The sequence below is a fragment of the Hyla sarda genome, chromosome 4 (genome assembly GCF_029499605.1).
Source record: "Hyla sarda isolate aHylSar1 chromosome 4, aHylSar1.hap1, whole genome shotgun sequence".
Classification (NCBI taxonomy): domain Eukaryota; kingdom Metazoa; phylum Chordata; class Amphibia; order Anura; family Hylidae; genus Hyla; species Hyla sarda.
Window position 1 is genome coordinate 249464922 of NC_079192.1, and position 20127 is coordinate 249485048.

At 40.9% G+C, this 20127-nt stretch overlaps 2 protein-coding genes across 3 annotated transcripts in view; one reads left to right on the plus strand and one right to left on the minus strand.

Moving 5' to 3' along the window:
* LOC130369119 (uncharacterized) overlaps positions 1-17068 on the plus strand; it is a 70724-nt gene extending 53656 nt beyond the window's left edge. Inside the window, exons 12-14 of the mRNA XM_056573908.1 lie at positions 3912-4098; positions 12704-12799; positions 16482-17068. Coding sequence (XP_056429883.1) covers positions 3912-4098; positions 12704-12799; positions 16482-16622 — 424 coding nt within the window. The 3' untranslated portion in view covers positions 16623-17068. The remainder of the gene's footprint in view (positions 1-3911; positions 4099-12703; positions 12800-16481) is intronic.
* A 149-nt stretch (positions 17069-17217) lies between these two features.
* The window catches only part of ZNF277 (zinc finger protein 277), a 97900-nt gene continuing 94990 nt past the window's right edge, over positions 17218-20127 (minus strand). For both annotated transcript variants that reach the window (XM_056573911.1, XM_056573910.1), the window contains exons 11-12: positions 19876-20050; positions 17218-17556 (exon numbers count right to left, since the gene is read on the minus strand). In XM_056573911.1, coding sequence (XP_056429886.1) covers positions 17379-17556; positions 19876-20050 — 353 coding nt within the window. In that variant the 3' untranslated portion in view covers positions 17218-17378. The remainder of the gene's footprint in view (positions 17557-19875; positions 20051-20127) is intronic.

Below are 20127 nucleotides of genomic sequence, written 5' to 3' on the forward strand. Positions count from 1 at the left end.
CAGAGTAGAAGCAAATCCCCATAGCAAACCTCTTCTACTCTGTGCAGTTCCCAAGACAAGCAGAGATGTCAGTAGAGAGCACTGTTATCAGACAGAAAAGAACAACTCAACTTCAGCAGCTGATAATTATTGGAAGGATTAAGATTTTTTAATAGAAGTAATTTAAAAATCTGTTTAACTTTCTGGAGCCAGTTGATATTTAAAAAAAATAAAGTTTTTTCCTGGAATACCCCTTTAAGAGCTTACATGACATTCATGGGGACCCATGTAAATTACTCCCCAATTGTTCACAGCTCTATGAACTATTTGGTACTTTATTTTGGTAACAACAGGGAAATTATAGCATTAAATGGGTAGTCCAGTGGTGAAAAACTTATCCCCTATCCTAAGGATAAGTTTGAGATCTGGGGCCCCCCGCGATCTCTCTGTACGGGGGCCAGGCTCTCCGGCCAGATAGTGGGTGTCAACCACTGCACAAAGCGGCGTCAGACACGCCCCCTCAATACATCTCTATGGCAGAGCCGGAGATTGCTGAAGGCAGCGCTCTGGCTCTGCCATAGAGTTGTATTGAGGGGGGCGTGCCGGCCGCCGCTTTGTGCTGTCGGGGCCCCATACAGGAGATCGCGGGGGGCCCCAGCGGTCGGACCCCCCGCGATCTGCAACTAATCCCCTATCCTTAGGATAGGGGATAAGTTGTTCACCACTGGACTACTCCTTTAACATAATTTTGAAGCAGGGTCCACAGCCACAAGAGTGTGGATTGTGGCCAGGAATATCAGAATTAAATCTCTTGGAATAATATAGTCAATAAAGTATAACACAGACCAAGAAATAACTATTACCTGCATGACCTAACAATTTTATAACCGAGCTTAGGTGTATTTTGTCAGTACCGCTGATTGAGTGTTTATTTGTTTTGCCTGAAATACTTGTCTAAGGATTTAAGAATGTAATATGTTTCAGTAATAACGTGTGAGTCTTTGCAAAGCTAATGCTAGCTTGTCTGGTTGCACAAGTCGAAAAATGGGGTTAGTCTTTACTTCATCAGGTCAGTCTGTGTCATAGACTTCACATTAGTCTGCGTTATCTATTTTGGGCCTTATCTAAACTGTGTGAGCTAAAAAGATAGACCTCTCCTGTCCCGGGGTGAATACATTCTACGTGAGTATAAGACTTCATGCCATGTAAATATAACAACTAAGAAACTGTATGCGATGAACCCGCTGCTCAAACACAAAGCCTTGCTTAGTGGCTGTATGCTTTTGTTGCATACATTACATTTACATACATGTATTGTATAACTAAGTCAAATGCTTAAAGGGGTATTACAGGCCAAAACTTTTTTTTTTATATATATCAACTAGCTCCGGAAATTTAAACAGATTTGTAAATTACTTCTATTAAAAAATCTTAATCCTTCCAATAGTTATTAGCTTCTGAAGTTGAGTTGTTGTTTTCTGTCTAACTGCTCTCTGATGACTCACATCCCGGGAGCTGTGCAGCTCCTATGGGGATATTCTCCCATCATGCACAGCTCTTTGGACGTGACATCATCATTGGGCAGTTAGACAGAAAACTTCAGAAGCTAATAACTATTGGAAGGATTAAGATTTTTTAATAGAAGTAATTTACAAATCTGTTTAACATTCCGGAGCCAGTTGATATATAAAAAAAAGTTCTGGCCTGGAATACCCCTTTAAACTGCTGAAATCACTCAAAAACTATTTCTACTGTAAGCATTTTTATTATAGCCAAAGGTCTAAGACACACACTTGTGGAAAGAACAGGGGTCTTCTCACTCCCCCGAGCCAGCCGTCAGTCTTACAATGGCAAGCATAATACAATTAGGATATGGAAGTACTTTGGTGTATTACTGGAAGTGATCAAGAGATCACATGGTCAAGTTTCCTGCTGGGACTAAACTGATTTTAAAATTTTTTGTCACAGCTCTCACAGGAGACATTAAAAATTGATAGAAAAAAAAGTTTTTTCATTGTACAGAAGTAGTAAAAGCAAAAAACCCATACATTTGGTATCACCATAATGACTTGCAGAACAAAGGTAACAAAAAATAATACATTTTAAAAACAGAATGTGTACATAGATCGCTGAGCCCTCAAGGTCCAAAATATGTGCATACTGAAGGGGTTAAAGTATCATTTAAATCTAAATTTATGTTAAACATATTTTTAAAAGAATTTTTGGCATTGTCTTTGTAATTTTCTATTTTATTACATTATTATAAAAAAAAAAAAATCTAAAATCTTGCAGTTTTCAATTTGGCCTCTAGGCCCAATACTGAGACTTGCTGTTTTGTACATATCACTTTCCTGCTGTGTCCATCTTATCAACAGGATTACTGTGAAAGGAAACACTATTATATAGCACTGGATCCACCACCATTCAGAATATTGGAAGTTCAGAATTCTGCCTCCCAGTCCCTATGGAATTGTGCAGTCTCTACTGGGCATGCTCTGTGACCTGTGCAAACTAACCCATTCATGTCTATAGGGTCTGGGCCAGTCTTTTATGTCTAAGTCCACGGAGCTTGCTCCAAATCTTATCTCTACATAACGCTACATGGCTGCCCCCATACTAATGTACTAAAATTTAAAGGAGTACTCCGGCATGCACTTTTTTCCTTTTATCCCGTCGGGGCTGCAAAATAAAAGAAAACAAACTTTCTCTTACCTGCCAACGAGCCCCCGGAGCTCCGGTACAGGTGTTCGATCCCCGGGCTGTATTCTTCTTACTTCCTGTTAGCCCGGCAGGTCACGGAGCTTCAGCCTATCACCGGCCGAGGCGGGACATCGCTGCGGCCGGTGATAGGCTGAGGCTCCGTGTGACGTGTCGGGCTAACAGGAAGTAAGAAGAATACAGCCCGGGGATCGAACATCTGTACCAGAGTGTACCGGAGCTCCGGGGGCTCGTTGGCAGGTAAGAGAAAGTGTGTTTTCTTTTATTTTGCAGCCCGGACGGGATAAAAAGGAAAAAAGTGCGTGCCGGAGTACTCCTTTAATTTAAACAAATACAATTAGAAAAAAAATATAACATTTTAGTACCCAACTCCAATCAGTGAATAATAATTGCCACATTCACTTTAAAAAGGGGTTTCCAGGATTAAAAAGATTCTTAAAAAAAAAAAGGATTCTTAAAAAAAACAGCACCACTCCTGTCCTCACATCGTGTGTGGTATTGTAGCTCAGTTTCATTATAGTGAAAGGAGCTAAGTTGTAATGCCACACGCAACTGGGCAGGTGTGGTGTTGTTTTTGGAAAAAATCTGCTTTTTTTATTGCTTGATAAGTTCGATGATCTGGTAATTTCTATTGCATTCACTTGTAGCTTTGGTTAAAAAAATTAATTTTATGAAAAACTGCCACATATCTGTGTGTGAACCCCCTCCCTACATCTTAGGGTACATTCACACATTGCAACAAATGTGCAGCAAATATGCAGAATTGTTGCCATTTTTTCTCAATTAACATTAATATGGAAGTCAAAATCTGCAACAAATCCACAATGTGTGAACTTAACATGGGAACTGTACACAGACATCTTTGTGGCACTGAAATCTTCTGGCTCTTATACTAACTGATTTAAAGGGGTATTCCAGGAACAAAAAAAACAGGCTTTTTTTCTTTCAAAGACCTGTTGCTGTTTGTCTCCAGGTTGGGTGTGGTTCTGCAGCTCAGTTCTATTGAAGTGAATGGAGCCAAGTTGTAATACCACACCCAAAGTGGAGACAAGGAGGGCGCCGTCTTTGAAAGAAAGAAAATGCCTGTTTTTTGATTCCTGGAATACCCCTTTAATGTCACAGTCTGCAAACCTGTATAATAATGACACGTGACGTTATAAAGTATAAAGAATACAATATCTGACAGATTCCTATTTTATAAACTGTCTCCTCAGCTCCCGCTCTCATCTCATTGTGATGTTTACACTAAATGGAATAGACACCATCTCAGGGGTTGCATCTAGCTCTACACTTACACTGTGTGACCTGGCTGGATCCGAACGTATATCCAAGACAGAGGCTACAGGCCAGCGTCTGGTGGAGGCTGCTGCCATTAACAAGTCTCTCACAGCATTGGGACAGGTATTCCATGCTAGAAAATAAACTTCTTATTTAAAAAGCTCTTTCTGCAATATACAAAACACTGGTACTTTAAGTTCATGAAATGTGCTCTCTGACATGTCCTTACCACAACCAACAGAGCAGGCGACCTGCGATTTCTTCTTTTACTTTGACAAATAGTGCCACCTAGTCTCGAGCCTGGATGTTTGCATCTCCTCCAGGCAGCAGAGGTAACAATGTGAAATGAATGAACCAGAATTGATCACCCTGTGAATTGAAGCCCCAGAGGAACATTTGTAAGGTTTTATTTTATGCTCTTATATTTTCTTATACTCTGTATCTTATCGGGGGAGATTTCTGTTGGGTAATGGACAACTAAAGGCTTTCTGCACACTCGCCAACCATTCTCTGATGTGTAATAGAAGTTACATTGTGGGGGGTTTTCAGCAGGATCATAGCAGATGTTTTGCCAGCAAATCAAATATAAAAGGCTATGCTCTCTTATTGCTTTTTATTATGTCTTCACAAGTCAGTTCACTTGGATGAATCACATAGGTCTTTCTGATCAGGGTTGTCCCAGTCGTAGCTTTCCCAGCCAGAAGGCATTTTACAGCTTCAATTGTTTCACCACACCAGTGAACTTGGGGATCTATATCGGTAACTTTCCTGCCGGGTTATTGTAGTGGTATTCAGCAGGCAAAAAAATAGAAGTAGAAACGTAGAATCAAAAAAGGAGAAAAACTATTTCAGATGATTTTTGGCAGGAGAGTTGTTTCTGTTCAGGTTTTAAGACATTGCAAGATAATAAAGAAACTAACAGCATAGGATCATCTTTGGTAAATATACAGAAATATAAAAGTTTGCCTAGTAACTTGCAATATATGAATGCCTGGTTAATCAAAGATCTTAAAGGGGTACTCCGCTGCCCTGCTTCGGAAGCTCCGCTCCCCAGCGTCCAGAAGTTTCTTGTTCCGTACGCTGCGTGAGGGCTTTGGTGTTCAGGGCCGCCCCTCATGATGTCACGCCCGTCCCCTCAACGAAAGTCTATGGGAAGGGGGCGCGATGGCCGTCGCGCCCCCTTCCCGTAGACTTTCGTTGAGGGGGCGGGCGTGACATCACAAGGGGGCGGGCGTGACGTCACGAGAGGCGGCCCTGAACACGGAAGCCCTCACGCAGCGTTCAGAACAAGAAACTTCCGGACGCTGGGGAGCGGAGCTTCCGAAGCAGGGCAGCAGAGTACCCCTTTAAAATATGTCCAAACTCAGTAAGGGAGAGGACTCAGCCTCAGCTCTATTCCGCTCTCTGTCCTGCCTGTTTAATCAGGAACGAGCTATGAACGGGTAAGATCTACACTCGGATAACAACTTCAGGGTGCTTCTCTCATCGCTCCAGTATTATCGATACACCAATAGCAATAGAAAAGAAGAGAGCACTCACTGTTAAAGGGGTACTCCGGTGAAAACCTTTTTTCTTTTAAATCAACTGGTGGCAGAAAGTTAGACATATTTGTAAATTACTTCTATTAAAAAATCTTAATCCTTCCTGTACTTATTAGCTGCTGAATACTACAGAGGAAATTCTTTTCTTTTTGGAATGCTCTCTGATGACATCACGACCACAGATCTCTCTGCTGACCTTATTATAATAATAATAACGCTTTATTTATTGTTGTCCTTAGTGGGATTTGAACCCAAGTCCCCAGCACTGCAAGGCAGCAGTGCTAACCACTGAGCCACCATGCTGCCCTTAGCATACATCTGCTATGCATGGTTGCTAAAATGGACAGAGATGTCAGCAGAGAGCACTGCGCTCGTGATGTCATCAGTGTTCCAAAAAGAAAGGAATTTCCTCTGTAGCATTCAGCAGCTAATAAGTACTGGAAGAATTAAGATTTTTTTAATAGAAGTAATTTACAAATATGTTTAACTTTCTGCCACCAGCTGATTTAAAAGAAAAAAGGTTTTCACCGGAGTACCCCTTTAAGATGTCTTGATCTGTATCCTTTATTGTGAAGACATGCGTTGTGTAGGATGTGGAGGCTTGTGGGGATATTCAGGCAGCGAGCGACAATCTGGGTCACGCGATATGCGCTTCGTCAGGCCCCTGAATGCTGCCACGTCAGACCGGATACGTTTTAAAGCCCAGCCTTCGTAACCATAGTTATTATATATTTTAGGCCTTGTGCACATCACTATACACTGGGTCCAAAATATGGCACCCATGCTATACCTCTGAATTTCTCCTTTAGCATTGTTTGTATTGGACAATACTGCTCCTCATAGGAAGTTTAGGAGCGAAAAGCAAACTGCTATACATTTAACTAGATGATAAGATTGTATTCAGTTAGCATATACAATATGAAAAAAGTCTAGCTCACCTCCGTCTTATACTTACTCATTTGGCGGCACCAATATGTAGCTATAACCACAGCACTGCACTTTCAACGTACTATGCATGTTGTCCAACTCTCCCAAGAAGAATGAAAAACAAAGCACTTGCGGGTAGAAGACTGTTACTTTTTTAGTTGTTTGCTCACAAACATACATCCAGGGATTATTGGATTACTGAAATTTAATGTGGATAAGTGCAAGATAATGCACCTGGAGCGTAAAAACCCTCGGGCAGAATATAGAATATTTGACACAGTCCTGACCTCAGTATCTGAGGAAAGGGATTTAGGAGTAATTATTTCAGAAGACTTAAAGGGGTTATCCAGGAAAAAACTTTTTTTTATATATATCAACTGGCTCCAGAAAGTTAAACAGATTTGTAAATTACTTCCATTAAAAAATCTTAATCCTTTCAGTACTTATGAGCTTCTGAAGTTAAGGTTGTTCTTTTTTGTCTAAGTGCTCTCTGATGACACGTGTCTCGGGAAACGCCCAGTTTAGAAGAGGTTTGCTATGGGGATTTGCTTCTAAACTGGGCGTTTCCCGAGACACGTGTCATCAGAGAGGACAGAAAAGAACAATCTTAACTTCAGAAGCTCATAAGTACTGAAAGGATTAAGATTTTTTAATAGAAGTAATTTACAAATCTGTTTAACTTTCTGGAGCCAGTTGATATATAAAAAAAAAGTTTTTTTTCCTGGCATACCCCTTTAACCCCTTAAGGACGCAGGACGTAAATGTACGTCCTGGTGAGGTGGTACTTAACGCACCAGGACGTACATTTACGTCCTATGCATAACCGCGGGCATCGGAGCGATGCCCGTGTCATGCGCGGCTGATCCCGGCTGCTGATCGCAGCCAGGGACCCGCCGGCAATGGCCGACGCCCGCGATCTCGCGGGCGTCCGCCATTAACCCCTCAGGTGCCGGGATCAATACAGATCCCGGCATCTGCGGCAGTGCGCGATTTGAATGAATGATCGGATCGCCCGCAGCGCTGCTGTGGGGATCCGATCATTCATAACGCCGCACGGAGGTCCCCTCTCCTGCCTCCGTCCGGCTCCCGGCGTCTCCTGCTCTGGTCTGTGATCGAGCAGACCAGAGCAGAAGATGACCGATAATACTGATCTGTTCTATGTCCTATACATAGAACAGATCAGTATTAGCAATCATGGTATTGCTATGAATAGTCCCCTATGGGGACTATTCAAGTGTAAAAACATTTTAAAAAAAATGTAAAAGTAAAAGTAAAAAAAAAGTGAAAAATCCCCTCCCCCAATAAAAAAGTAAAACGTCCGTTTTTTCCTATTTTACCCCCAAAAAGCGTAATTTTTTTTTATAGACATATTTGGTATCGCCGCGTGCGTAAATGTCCGAACTATTAAAATAAAATGTTAATGATCCCGTACGGTGAACGGCGTGAACGAAAAAAAAAATCCAAAATTCCTACTTTTGTAATACATTTTATTAAAAAAAATTATAAAAAATTAATTAAAAGTTTTTCATATGCAAATGTGGTATCAAAAAAAAGTACAGATCATGGCGCAAAAAATGAGCCCCCATACCGCCACTTATACGGAAAAATAAAAAAGTTAGAGGTCATCAAAATAAAAGGATTATAAACGTACTAATTTGGTTAAAAAGTTTGTGATTTTTTTTAAGCGCAACAATAATATAAACGTATGTAATAATGGGTATCATTTTAAACGTATTGACCCTCAGAATAAAGAATACATGTCATTTTTACCATAAATTGTACGGCGTGAAAACGAAACCTTTCAAAATTAGCAAAATTGCGTTTTTCGTTTTAATTTCCCCACAAAAATAGTGTTTTTTGGTTGCGCCATACATTTTATGATATAATAAATGATGTCATTACAAAGGACAACTGGTCACGCAAAAAACAAGCCCTGATACTAGTCTGTGGATGAAAATATAAAAGAGTTATGATTTTTAGAAGGCGAGGAGGAAAAAATGAAAACGTAAAAATTAAATTGTCTGAGTCCTTAAGGCCAAAATGGGCTGAGTCCTTAAGGGGTTAAAGACAATGTAATAGAGCAGCAGGGAATGCTAGCAGAATTCTTGGATGTATAGGGAGAGGTATAAGCAGTAGAAAGAGAGAAGTGCTCATGACGCTGTACAGAACACTGGCGAGACCTCACTTGGAGTATTGTGTGCAGTACTGGAGGCCGTATCTCCAGAAGGATATAGATACTGTAGAGAGAGTTCAGAGAAGAACTGCTAAACTAGTACATGGATTGCAGGACAAAACTTACCAGGAAAGGTTAAAGGACCTTAACATGTATAGAAGAAAGAAGAGACAGAGGGGATATGATAAAGACTTTTAAATACATAAAGGGAATCAGCCCTGCCTGGCTGAGAGGCGTTCCCTATGGTCAGTATCTGAGAATATGTACAAATTGTACCTCCGATACTGACTTTGCTCAACAATCTTCTCTTCTTAGGGACCACTTCTCAGCCAGGGGGTACCCCCAAGGCATACTGAAAAGGGCTTACCAAAATGTAAAAGACAAAAAACAGCTAGAATTGGTCACTTGCCAGGATAAAACTATAACAGTACAAAAAATTATACTGAAAATGATAAATCCAAAAATAAAAACAGATTTAAATACAATTTTGTTACTAATTACAATTGTCGGGCTAGCGAAATTAAAAATATTCTACAACGTAACTGGCCCATACTTTGTGGTGGTCCCGATATTGAAATTTTTATACCTAGGAATCCAGGTGTAACTTTTCGGCGATCTAGAAATTTGCAGAGTCTAATAGCTCCTAATAGATTTAAAACCGACAATGGTGAAAATCAAACTCCTTTCAGATTAAAATTGGGCTGCTTCCCTTGTAATAGAGCACGATGTTTATGTTGCTCCATGATTGATACTCCAAAATTCACTTTTTCATCTACTCTAACTAAGCGAACATTTTCTATTGAACATAAAGTTAGTTGTGACACCCAATTTGCGGTGTATCGTTTGAGCCGTAGTTGCCAACTACAGTACGTGGGTCGCACAATTCAAACTGTGCGATCACAAATGTCTAAACATAGATCTAATATAAAAAATAGTTTTTTATTGCATAGTATATCTCGCCACTTTTCCACAATACACAATAATAACATTAATGATTTGCAACTTACTATTTTAGAAACCATATCGGCAATAACCCCTAATCGTTACCAAAAATTGATAAATCGAGAATCCCATTGGACCTTTAAATTGGCTACACTCACCCTTCAGGGACTTAATGAATCAATAGAAAATGTTCGATAGTTATTTATATAAATATATTTTATATTTTCAATTATTTTCATATTTTTTTCCCTTTTTTTGTTTTGTTCTGTATTTTTGTAATTTTTATATGTTTTGTTCTGTATTTTTGTAATACAAAAATACATACTTTTATAACTAATGATTATATCAATGAAATGATCTACATAATTATGGTAAAAATTTTCCATGTATATCACACAGTGCGGCTCGCCGTAGATTCAGCTTTTGTTGTCTCCCCAGGCAACTCGCAATGTTGATATATGATGAGAAGAACATTTTGACTATATATTTTTATTTAATTTTTGTATGTTTTATTGGTGGTATTGCAGCTACTCGGATACTCTGCTAGAGTGCAGCAGCGGACCCTAGCGACTTGCAATACGGGTTAATGTTAAATGAAGAAATCTTCTGTTAATGAAATAGTTACATTTTATCTATTCTCTTTGTTAATCAAAGGGTTAAATCTTACCTATTTAAACCTGCTGTGTACTCTGTCATGCCTGATGAAGCTGCGCATGCGCAGCGAAACGCGTTGCATTCTGGACAATAAAATCCTTTTAATCCTTCACCTGCTGTGGTAGTGCAGCACCGTGGAACTGGGTTCCTTCTGAAGCCTCTTTATCCTCTTGCCTTATATTTACCGTTATATTTACCGGAGGGCAGCAGACGACCTAATATCTCTCTACGCCTACATCATTGTTGTGTATGAAGTTGCACAACCACTCAGGGTGAGCAATTCATCTATATATTTGTCTCACCATTGGATCCTAAACGTTACTACTCTATGGAACGCCTGTTTTCCTTATTCCTGGCTGCAGTAAGAGCAGACACAGGGCTCTCTGCTGCCACCTACCTCCGTGGCTCACTCACTCAACTGCTCGCTCTGCTGGGGCTGCAGTGCGCATAGTAGTAGTGACACACAGCCTCCCTCCAGTGTATTGTATATTCTAATGCCCAGCTAAAATGCATTAGAATACACAATACATTGGGGGCAAGCACTGTATCACCACCACCTTGCAGTCTGTAGCAGAGCAGAGCCTGATGCACATGCCATTATACATTATCTGACACACATATCCCATACATTAGCCACCAAACAAGTCCTATGCCAAAACATATACCCCCCCCCCCATACCTTGTCTGCTACAGACATCCTTATACATTGTTACCCCTTTATAAAGTGTTCGCTGGGACAGCAGCAGTATGTGGTGGATGTCTGCGACCAAATACTGCAAGGAGTCAAGTATTCCAATTTTAATTTGTTTCAGCAGGAGCGGGTTGTATGGTATTGTGGGTGGCTGCTAGCTGCTGAATTCAGTGGAGTGGCCAATTATTGTCAGTCACTCTTTAGGCAGCTGTTGGTCGTGCAGGAGGTGCTGGAAAGGCCAGGGATGGGGTAGGGGCTTGGGGGGGGGGGGGGATGAGAAGTATTGGTTCATAACTAGCGGCCATGATGCCTACTACCGGCTGCAGCTTCACCTCAGAGCACCCAGACCCTGACATTGCAGTGTGACATGGAGCAAGTGTTTCCCAAGCTCCGCTTAACCTTTCAACCTTATCTATATTCGAGAACATGGAGTAGTTGAAATGCTGAAGGGATGCATTGGAGAATGATGGTTTGATGACCCTTAATCTACACAATATTAGGCAGCGAACACGCTCCGGGGACTGATTTTAACGGGATGCGGCGTGCAAGATCACGGGGGTCCCCAGCGGCGGGACCCCCGCGATCAGGCATCTTATCCCTTATCCTTTGGATAGGGGATAAGATGTCTAAGCACCAGAGTACCCCTTTAACAACGGCCTGTACTAGTACATGTATCTTTTAACAAAGAGCGCAAGATGGCATATGTGATGTAAGATGGATGCATATTTTAACTGAAGATTTCAAATAAAGCCGTACATTCCTTTGAATTGCTGGATCATACTTCATTTCTTTGTCTCATTGTGGCACCTGAGCCTGAGTGCTAGATCTGTGCACGAAACAAAGTGGAGGTGAGCTGGACTTTGTATAGTACAAGTATATATGTGTTTCAAGGTAAAGGAAGTACCTGTGTTTGATTTAATATCCTATATCCTTCACCAGTAGGGAAACATTTCATCAAGTCCCAACTTCTAGGTAAAATGGGCATGGTCAGAATCGAAAACTTTTTAGAGGTTATACATCTTGACAAAACATTAGCCTTTCTAATATACTTCATGAAAAATGTTGTATCTACATTTTATAGAAATCATGGCTTTCAAAGAAAGATCACTAGGGGTCCCCATTCCACCAAGAACATAATCCTGTCCAACTGCAGCATCATTTTTGTCCAGCTGAAGCACAGGCTAGGACAAAGCCCAGGAAGTGAGGGCAGGACTAGCACTCCTTTGTGCTTACTCCTGTCCTGTCTATCAGACTCCCAGAGTAGCCTGCAGTGATTGAATGTAAAGAGACAGCACAGCAAACCCAGTGAGGAAGTGAATGCATGGAGAGTAAGAGTAAGCTCAGTTGATGTCAGAGTGAGTAAGCAGCAGAACAGAGGGATCTGTAAGCCACATACAGAAGCCAGACACATAAAAAGACATGTACAGAAATCTGCATGCCCTGGTGAGTAACCTATAAAAGCGTAATTTTTTTTCTGTGATATGACAAAGCGTACCACTTTAAGTCCTGCTTCTCTCTGGTTCACTTTGTGAAAATGGACAAGATCATTAGGATATTAATTCCTGTGTTCTTTATAAGAGTTACACATGTTTAATATGAAAAAAAAAATATTCAGGGTGACAAAAGTATAGGACATTTTTTTTCGCCTGTTTACTTTTTTTTAATTTTTTAGAATGTCTAGGTTTAGTCTTTTCTTTCTTAAAGACTTCAGTGAAACACTGTTAATGCTGTACATAGGAATCACAGACACGTGTTGGACTGATTAGAAATCTAAATCACTTTTACTTTGATTGATTACAGGTATTTACAGCATTAAAGACCAACTCACTCCATGTACCTTACAGGAATTCTAAACTTACCCATCTCTTGCAACCCTCACTCAGCGGGCAAGCAAAGGTAAAGAGTCAAAATATAGTTATGCTGGCATGTTATTCATTTGTTTCTCTTTTCAACAAAACTAAAAAAAAAAAGTATGATTAATTTTATCCCCCTAGTACCTATCTGCCAGGACCAGCATTTCTGTACTTGGCATGGAGGAGACAGAAAACCCCCCAAAAATGTTTGCCTAAAGTTACTAATTTACCTATAAGGGATACTCAGAGCTAACACGGGCATGTCAATTTACTAGAAATATCAGCTGAGGTTGCTTAAACCCTCCATGACCCAGAAACTGTTTTTTTTTTTTTGTTTTTTTTTTAAGGGGTTTACGTTTTTTTCCCTCTTCCCATTCTAAGACTAGGGATCGACCAATATTGTTTTTTTAGGGCCGATACTGGTAATCGGTGGAGGTTAGGGCCGATAGCCGATAACTTATACCGATATTCCGGTATAAGTTATCGGCTATTTATCCCCTTGCGGCACCGCTGCAGATCATTGATTTAAAGCGGGCGCTTTAAATCAATGAACTGCAGTAGCTTTTGCGGTGCCATAGACCGCCGCCGCCACCAGCTTCTCTCCCCCTGTCTGTCCTGGGGTCCTGAGTCCTATCACCGCTACCCCCCACCGCCGCACTGCTCCGTGCCCCCTACCGCCCCACCGCAGCGCCCCATTGCCTCCCCCATCCCCGGTTTTATAATTACCTGTTCCCCGGGCCCGGGGTCCACTCTACATCTGGCTCCAGTGGCGTCCTCCTGAGCTGTCACTGTGCGTACTGACGGTCACGTCACATCGCGTCACGTCACTCGTCATTGCGCACAGCGTAACGCAGGACGCAGCAGGAGCCAGAAGTAGCGTGGATCCCGGGCCCCGGGAACAGGTAATTATAAAACCGGGGATGGGGGAGGCAATGGGGCCGGGGCAGTGCGACGCGGGGGGGGGGGGGGGGGATGCGTTGCATTATTGGCTTATCGGCAAGGTAATTGCCAATATCGATAATGCCCAAAATTGGGATTATCGGCCGATAATATCGGCCAAATCGATAATCGGTCGATCCCTATCTAAAACCAATAACTTTTTTTTATTTTTCCATAGACAAAGTTGTATTAGGGCTTATTTTTTTGTGGAACAAATTGTACTTTTTCATTGGTGCACTTTATTTTATCACATAATGTATTACAGAACCAGGGAAAAAAAAAAAGAAAGAAAAAATCTGTGCCATTAATTTGACCTTTTTTGATTTTTTAACCTACGGAGCGGTGATTTATTTTTGCGCCATGAATTGTAGCTTTTAATGGTACCTCTTTTGTGTATTTATGACTTTTTGATCACTTTTTATTAGGTTTTTTTCATGGGATGTGATAAAAAAAGTAGAAATTTTGGCATTTGAAATTTTTTTTTTTGCGTTTACGCAATTGACCATGCAGGATCAAGAATGTGTTAATTAAAAAAGAAATCACCCCATTGTTCCAATTTTTAAATAAAACACCATAAAAAAATTAAGTGGGGAGGGGGGTTTATGTGTTTAATTATTTTTGTCCCTCCCCAGGTGCCTATTATAAGCCATCAGAAAATGCTATTGCATTACATTGATCTATGTTATTGGCGCTCGATTGCTAAGGGCTGCCTAAGCAATCCTTAAAGGGGTACAAGGGGTTAAAAAATCTTAATCCTTTCAGTACTTATTAGCGGCTGTATACTACGGAGGAAATTCTTTTCTTTTGGATTTATTTTCTGTCTGTCCATAGTGCTCTCTGCTGACACCTCTATCCATGTCACAAACTGTCCAGAGCAGGAGAAAATCCCCATAGCAAACATATGCTGCTCTGGACAGTTCCTAATATGGACAGAGGTGTCATTAGCACTGTGGACAGACAGAAAAATCCTAAAAGAAAATAATTTCCTCTGTAGTATACAGCCGCTAATAAGTATTGGAAGGATTAAGATTTTTTAATAGAAGTAATTTACAAATCTGTTTAACTTTTTGGCACCAGTTGATTTAAAAAAATATATATATTTTCCACCCGAGTACCCCTTTATGCAATCACCGATCAACCGAGCACCAGGAAGGATGGGTAAGTCCTTGTTCCTCAACAGCAACCCATCAGCAGTCCTCAATTACATCGCAGAGCTACAGGTGGGTCCCCTAGACACATGCGATTACTGGCATTTAATGTTTAAATGCCATGATCGCTCTTAATCATAGCATTTTCACATTTAAATGACAGACATCTGAGCCAGATCTGATGTCAGTCATTACCAGCAGATTCAGCTGCAGATAGCGGCGGGCATCTGCCGGGTATGACGCAGGGGCTCGCGCCATATTCTGCTCACCCAACCCATGACATACCGATATGACATGGGTTGGTAAGGGGTTAAAATGTAAAATGTTGAACAATAAATCTGACTGACTAATGACTTCTTGGTGAGATATCATGACCAAAGCTGATTAGTCATAAAATATAACATTTTTTGCTAAAGTTGATGTAACCTCAATGTCTTTTGCAGATCAGCAATAAAAAGAGTGGATATTTTTCCATACTGCAGTTGCTACAGCTATGTTTATGGAAAAAAAAATGTTGTATTTAAAATAAAGACAATTACAATAGAGATGTATGAATGTCCATGAACAAAGCTAAAAGTTAATGACAATGAAAACATTCAACATAGACTATGCAGTATGGATGTGTGAGTGTGTAAATAAATACAGCTGCTTCATAAAGCAATTACCCCAGATCTGATAACAACCTGTACATTATAAAGACATGGGACATGACTTGTGCTCATTCATATCAGCATATTGTAGAAATAGTAAAAAACTCTTTAAGGCTGGGTTCACATCACGTTTCTACTAATACGGGACTGCATACGGCTGGGGGGAGCTAAAACCTTGCGCTCCCGTATCCCGCCCATATGTAATTATGTAATTCATTTCAAATGAGCCGACCAGAGTGAAACGTTAACTTCGGCTCATTTTTGCCCCGTGTGTGGTTTTCCCAGTAGTCGACCACGGTTTGAGATCCGGTGGAAAACCACATATGGGGCAAAAATGAGCCGAACGGAGTCAGTGTTTCACTCTGGTCGGCTCATTGAAATTAATTACATACAGGCGCCATGGATACGGAAGCGCAAGGTTTTAGCTCCCCCCAGCCGTATGCGGTCCCATATTGGTAAAAACATGATGTGAACCCAGCCTTAGTCTTAGGCTAGGTTTACACCGCCGCTTTCTCCTGTCCCGATATCCTCCTGTTACTGCAGCTAAATGGTCCATACTAACAAAAGGATGCAAACTGATGCAACAGGATGCCATGTTTGTTATTTTAACTGACTATTTAAAAATAAATAAAGAACAAGTAGCATCCTTTTGCATCCTTCATTGTTTTTTTTTTTCTGTCTGGCTACTTCCTGGCTGCTCACACCTCTTCTGAGCATGCTCAGATGTAAATACGGATCAGAAACGGATTGAAAAAAACGGATGCAAAGAGATGACATTAAAGGCTTTACTAAGACCAGCATTCAAATGATATTAAATCCAGTGGGCTGTAGTGGCCACAGCATCTTTGCAGTGACGCAGTGTCCACTTTAAAAACACTAGGCTTTCAGGAACAAATTGTGGCTTTTTTATTGCAAAAAATTGTGGAAATGTAATAATAAATCTCCCATTGTGTGCTATTAACTTACTCTTACATTTGCTTCTTTCCAGGCATGCGTTTTTGTGAACATTAGTCCTGATGTAAAAGACATAGGAGAAACCCTGAGTTCACTTCAATTTGGTTCTTCCATCCAACAAATAGCCCTTGGCAAGCCCACTCCCCAATCTTCAAACATTAAACTCGGTCACTAAAGGCGTAAATGCAAAGAAACTAACATAATTACATGGTTTTTCCAGTAGATCTTTAGAATTAAATTGATCATAAAAAATTGCTTACCATTATCTCTTCCCATTTAGCTATTTTCAGGATGAAGTGGTATCTGCAGCATAAACCAGTTACCATCAGGAATAATGTGTATAATTTAATATTATGACCAGTATCCCCAAGCCTTCCAGAAATAGCGACATAGGCGTATGTAACTGTAATGGTTTTAAAGACTTGTGGTTGTGCCTGTCACCTAATCTCATAAGGATTTACAGGGACAATAAATCCATAACCAGCCAAGAAACCTGTTAACCTAGCATTGCTTGGGCTAGTATAATGTGCTAATGAATGGGAGATGATTAAATCATAGCAACCCAGGGCATAACCTTTTGTTACATTCCTGACACATTGGAAAATTAGAGTCAATTCTTGCTAAGAAAGAATATCTGTCCATGGTCATGCCTGTGCAGCAATGATTCAAGCGTACTGCGAATACGGAATTCATTTGTTTAATTAGGTGACTAGTAATATGAAAGCTATGCAAACTGTATTCCCCTGTGATGTACCCAGATAGCTGACATCTACACAGCATGCAGCTTTTATTATACAGGAGCACGTGAAATATGAAATAAAGAAAAATCTATATGATGTAGAACACCTGAAATGTCTTTTTGTTACATTGTGTATTACTATAATCCTTAATATCCAGATATCAGGAATATGAGAATTTCATATACTCCATATTAGGTCATGTCACGTACAAGTTGGTTTAAAATGCTGCTTTTCTTTAATGCTTCAAGGCTTGTGAGATCTTCCCCAATAACTGGGATCTCTTCATTCTGGTCTTGTGCGCTTAACTCCTCCTCACTGTCAGATAAAGTGCACAGGAGAGAATCGTTTTCATAGGTAGGAAAGTAGTACCTGCACAACAGATAAAAATGTTAGTGTCTAACCCCAAACAATTCAGTATTTTGTTTTTTTTTAATTGCTACTATAGTTATACTTTTTTATGCTGCTGTCAGGGTGTGTACTATAGAGGACATAACTGAGTCATAATGAACAGTCTAAGCTATGTTCAAGCTTAGTGAGATCTTATACTTACAGTTGTCTATTTACATCTTTCAGTCTGTCTGTGTGTGTGTCTCTCTCTGCCTCTCCTCTCTAAGTTCACTCACCCTTTCATCTGACTTATCAACCCCCATTCATGTGTACTACTGGTTCATGCAAACTTTGTTGAAATGTTGCATATGTTGCAAATGTTGCATACATAGCTGTTTAAGACTAGAGACTAAACAATTAAAGGGGTACTCCACTGACCCAGCATTCAGAACATTTTGTTCCAAACGCTTGGAGCAGGCAGCAGGGGTCGTGATGTCACACCACTCCCCCTCAATGCAAGTCTATAGGAGGGGGCATAACAGCTGTCACACGCCCTCCCATAAACTTGCATTGAGGGGGCGTGGCATTATGTCATGATGCACGTGGCCGTGACGTCACGACCCCTGCACCCAGCATTCTAAATGAACGCTGGGTGCTGCACAGAGATCGCAGAAGTCCCAGCAGTGGGATCCCAGCGATCAGACATCATATCCTCTATCCTTTGGATAGGGGATAAGATGTCTAGGGGCGGAGTACCCCTTTAAAAACTAAACAGCTAAACAAAATGATCCAAAATGATAGATTTACCTTTACCCTTGTTTCTGGTTTTATGTTTTTTTTTTTTTTTTTTTTTGGGGGGGGGGGGGGGGTGGAATATTACATAATTGGTAGAAAGTAAACCTCCTTTAAGATAATTAATAAAGGTCTAAAATGCGCTAAACTACAGCTTCCAGTTCTCTGTATGGCAATTGACAACAAAGGTAATAGGTAGGGTAATATTATTTAAGGGTATGCAGTGTGCCTCTCTATGCTGTGGTCAAGAAGAAATGTCAACTACCAATTAAAATGAATTCTACTTGTCGTCAGATTACTGATGATATTCTATTTTCCTTAATATACATTACATTATGCACTATGCAAATGCAATATAGGAAACCTGTTCATCTATAATACAGAAATGTATTATCAAAACTGTTCATTCTTACGAAAGCCACTGGGTATGTGGGGAATTGTGTGCCTAGGATTGAATGCTTACTAGATATACACTAAAACCAGAGCAATGTTTCCCATGTGTCTCTGTAGTTGATAGCCCATTAACCATGCTTGGGATAAAGCCAAATTATCCAATGAAATTGTTCGCTCTGGAAGAATAGTGATCCATTGGAGCTTTGTTTTTCTTTTTGCATAGCAAAAGAAAAACAGACTTCAAAAATCTAATGGAAACCGGTTTCACTGTTCAATTAATTTTCATCATGATGGATTCTGTGAAAAAATATTAATGTAACAAAAATTACAACCAGGACAAAACCGATGAACACAAATACAATGTCAGACCAACAAGATTCGTCAGCTCCATTGTGAACCCTGCCCGAAGCAAATAAATTACAGTGACCCCACCGACCTACGATGGCCCCGACATACGATAATTTCAACATGCAATGCTGAAGGCAGCATCAACATACGATGCTTTTGTATGTTGGGGCCATCGCATAAATGGCTATCCGACAGCGCAGACTGCTTCACCGGATAGCCGTTTACGATGCCCCGTGTGGTCCGCTGACAATCACTTACCTGTCCCCGGGGCTCCGGCGCGTCCTCTTCGGGATCCCCTGCATCGTCGGCGCTCTCCATCATCACGTCGCTGCGCATGCCGTCCCGTCATCCAATAGGAGCGGCGTGCGTAACGACGTGATGGCGGCGATGGAGAGCGGCGACAGAGAGAGAAGTTGCCGGGGAAGCAGAGGCCTAGCCGGAGCATCGGGGACACCCGGGGATGCGGCAACAGCGATGGAAGGGGACGTCCAAGGCAGTGGTGACGGTCCGGAGCGGCGGGGACAGGTGAGTACAACTTCCTCTACCAGTGGTCTTCAACCGGCGGACCTCCAGATGTTGCAAAACTACAACTCCCAGCATGCCCACGGCTGTCCGGGCATGCTGGGTGTTGTAGTTTTGCAACATCTGGAGGTCCGCAGGTTGTAGACCACTGTCCTATACTTTACATTGCACGGATCCCTCAACATACGATGGTTTCAACAAACGATGGTCCGTTTGGAACGGATTACCATGGTATGTTGAGGGACCACTGCATAGCCATCACAGCTTAGATTTAATACATGAGAATACTGAATTTTCGATGCTTACTGAGGTTGATCCCACAATGATCTCTCGGGAAGAATGCCTATATGGTTGTCTTTTTCCATGTGTGCTATTAATTCTGTTTTTGACTGAAACTTCTCCTGACAGCCATGACATCGACACTGGTGGATTTGCCTTCTAATAAAATTCACTAATTTGACTTGCTGATAAAACTTCAGTCCTGTCAAGCACAAAACAATACAAGTCAGTGAAAACAGTGCTTGAATTGCTAAAAGACAGTTAAGCATATCAAGAGCA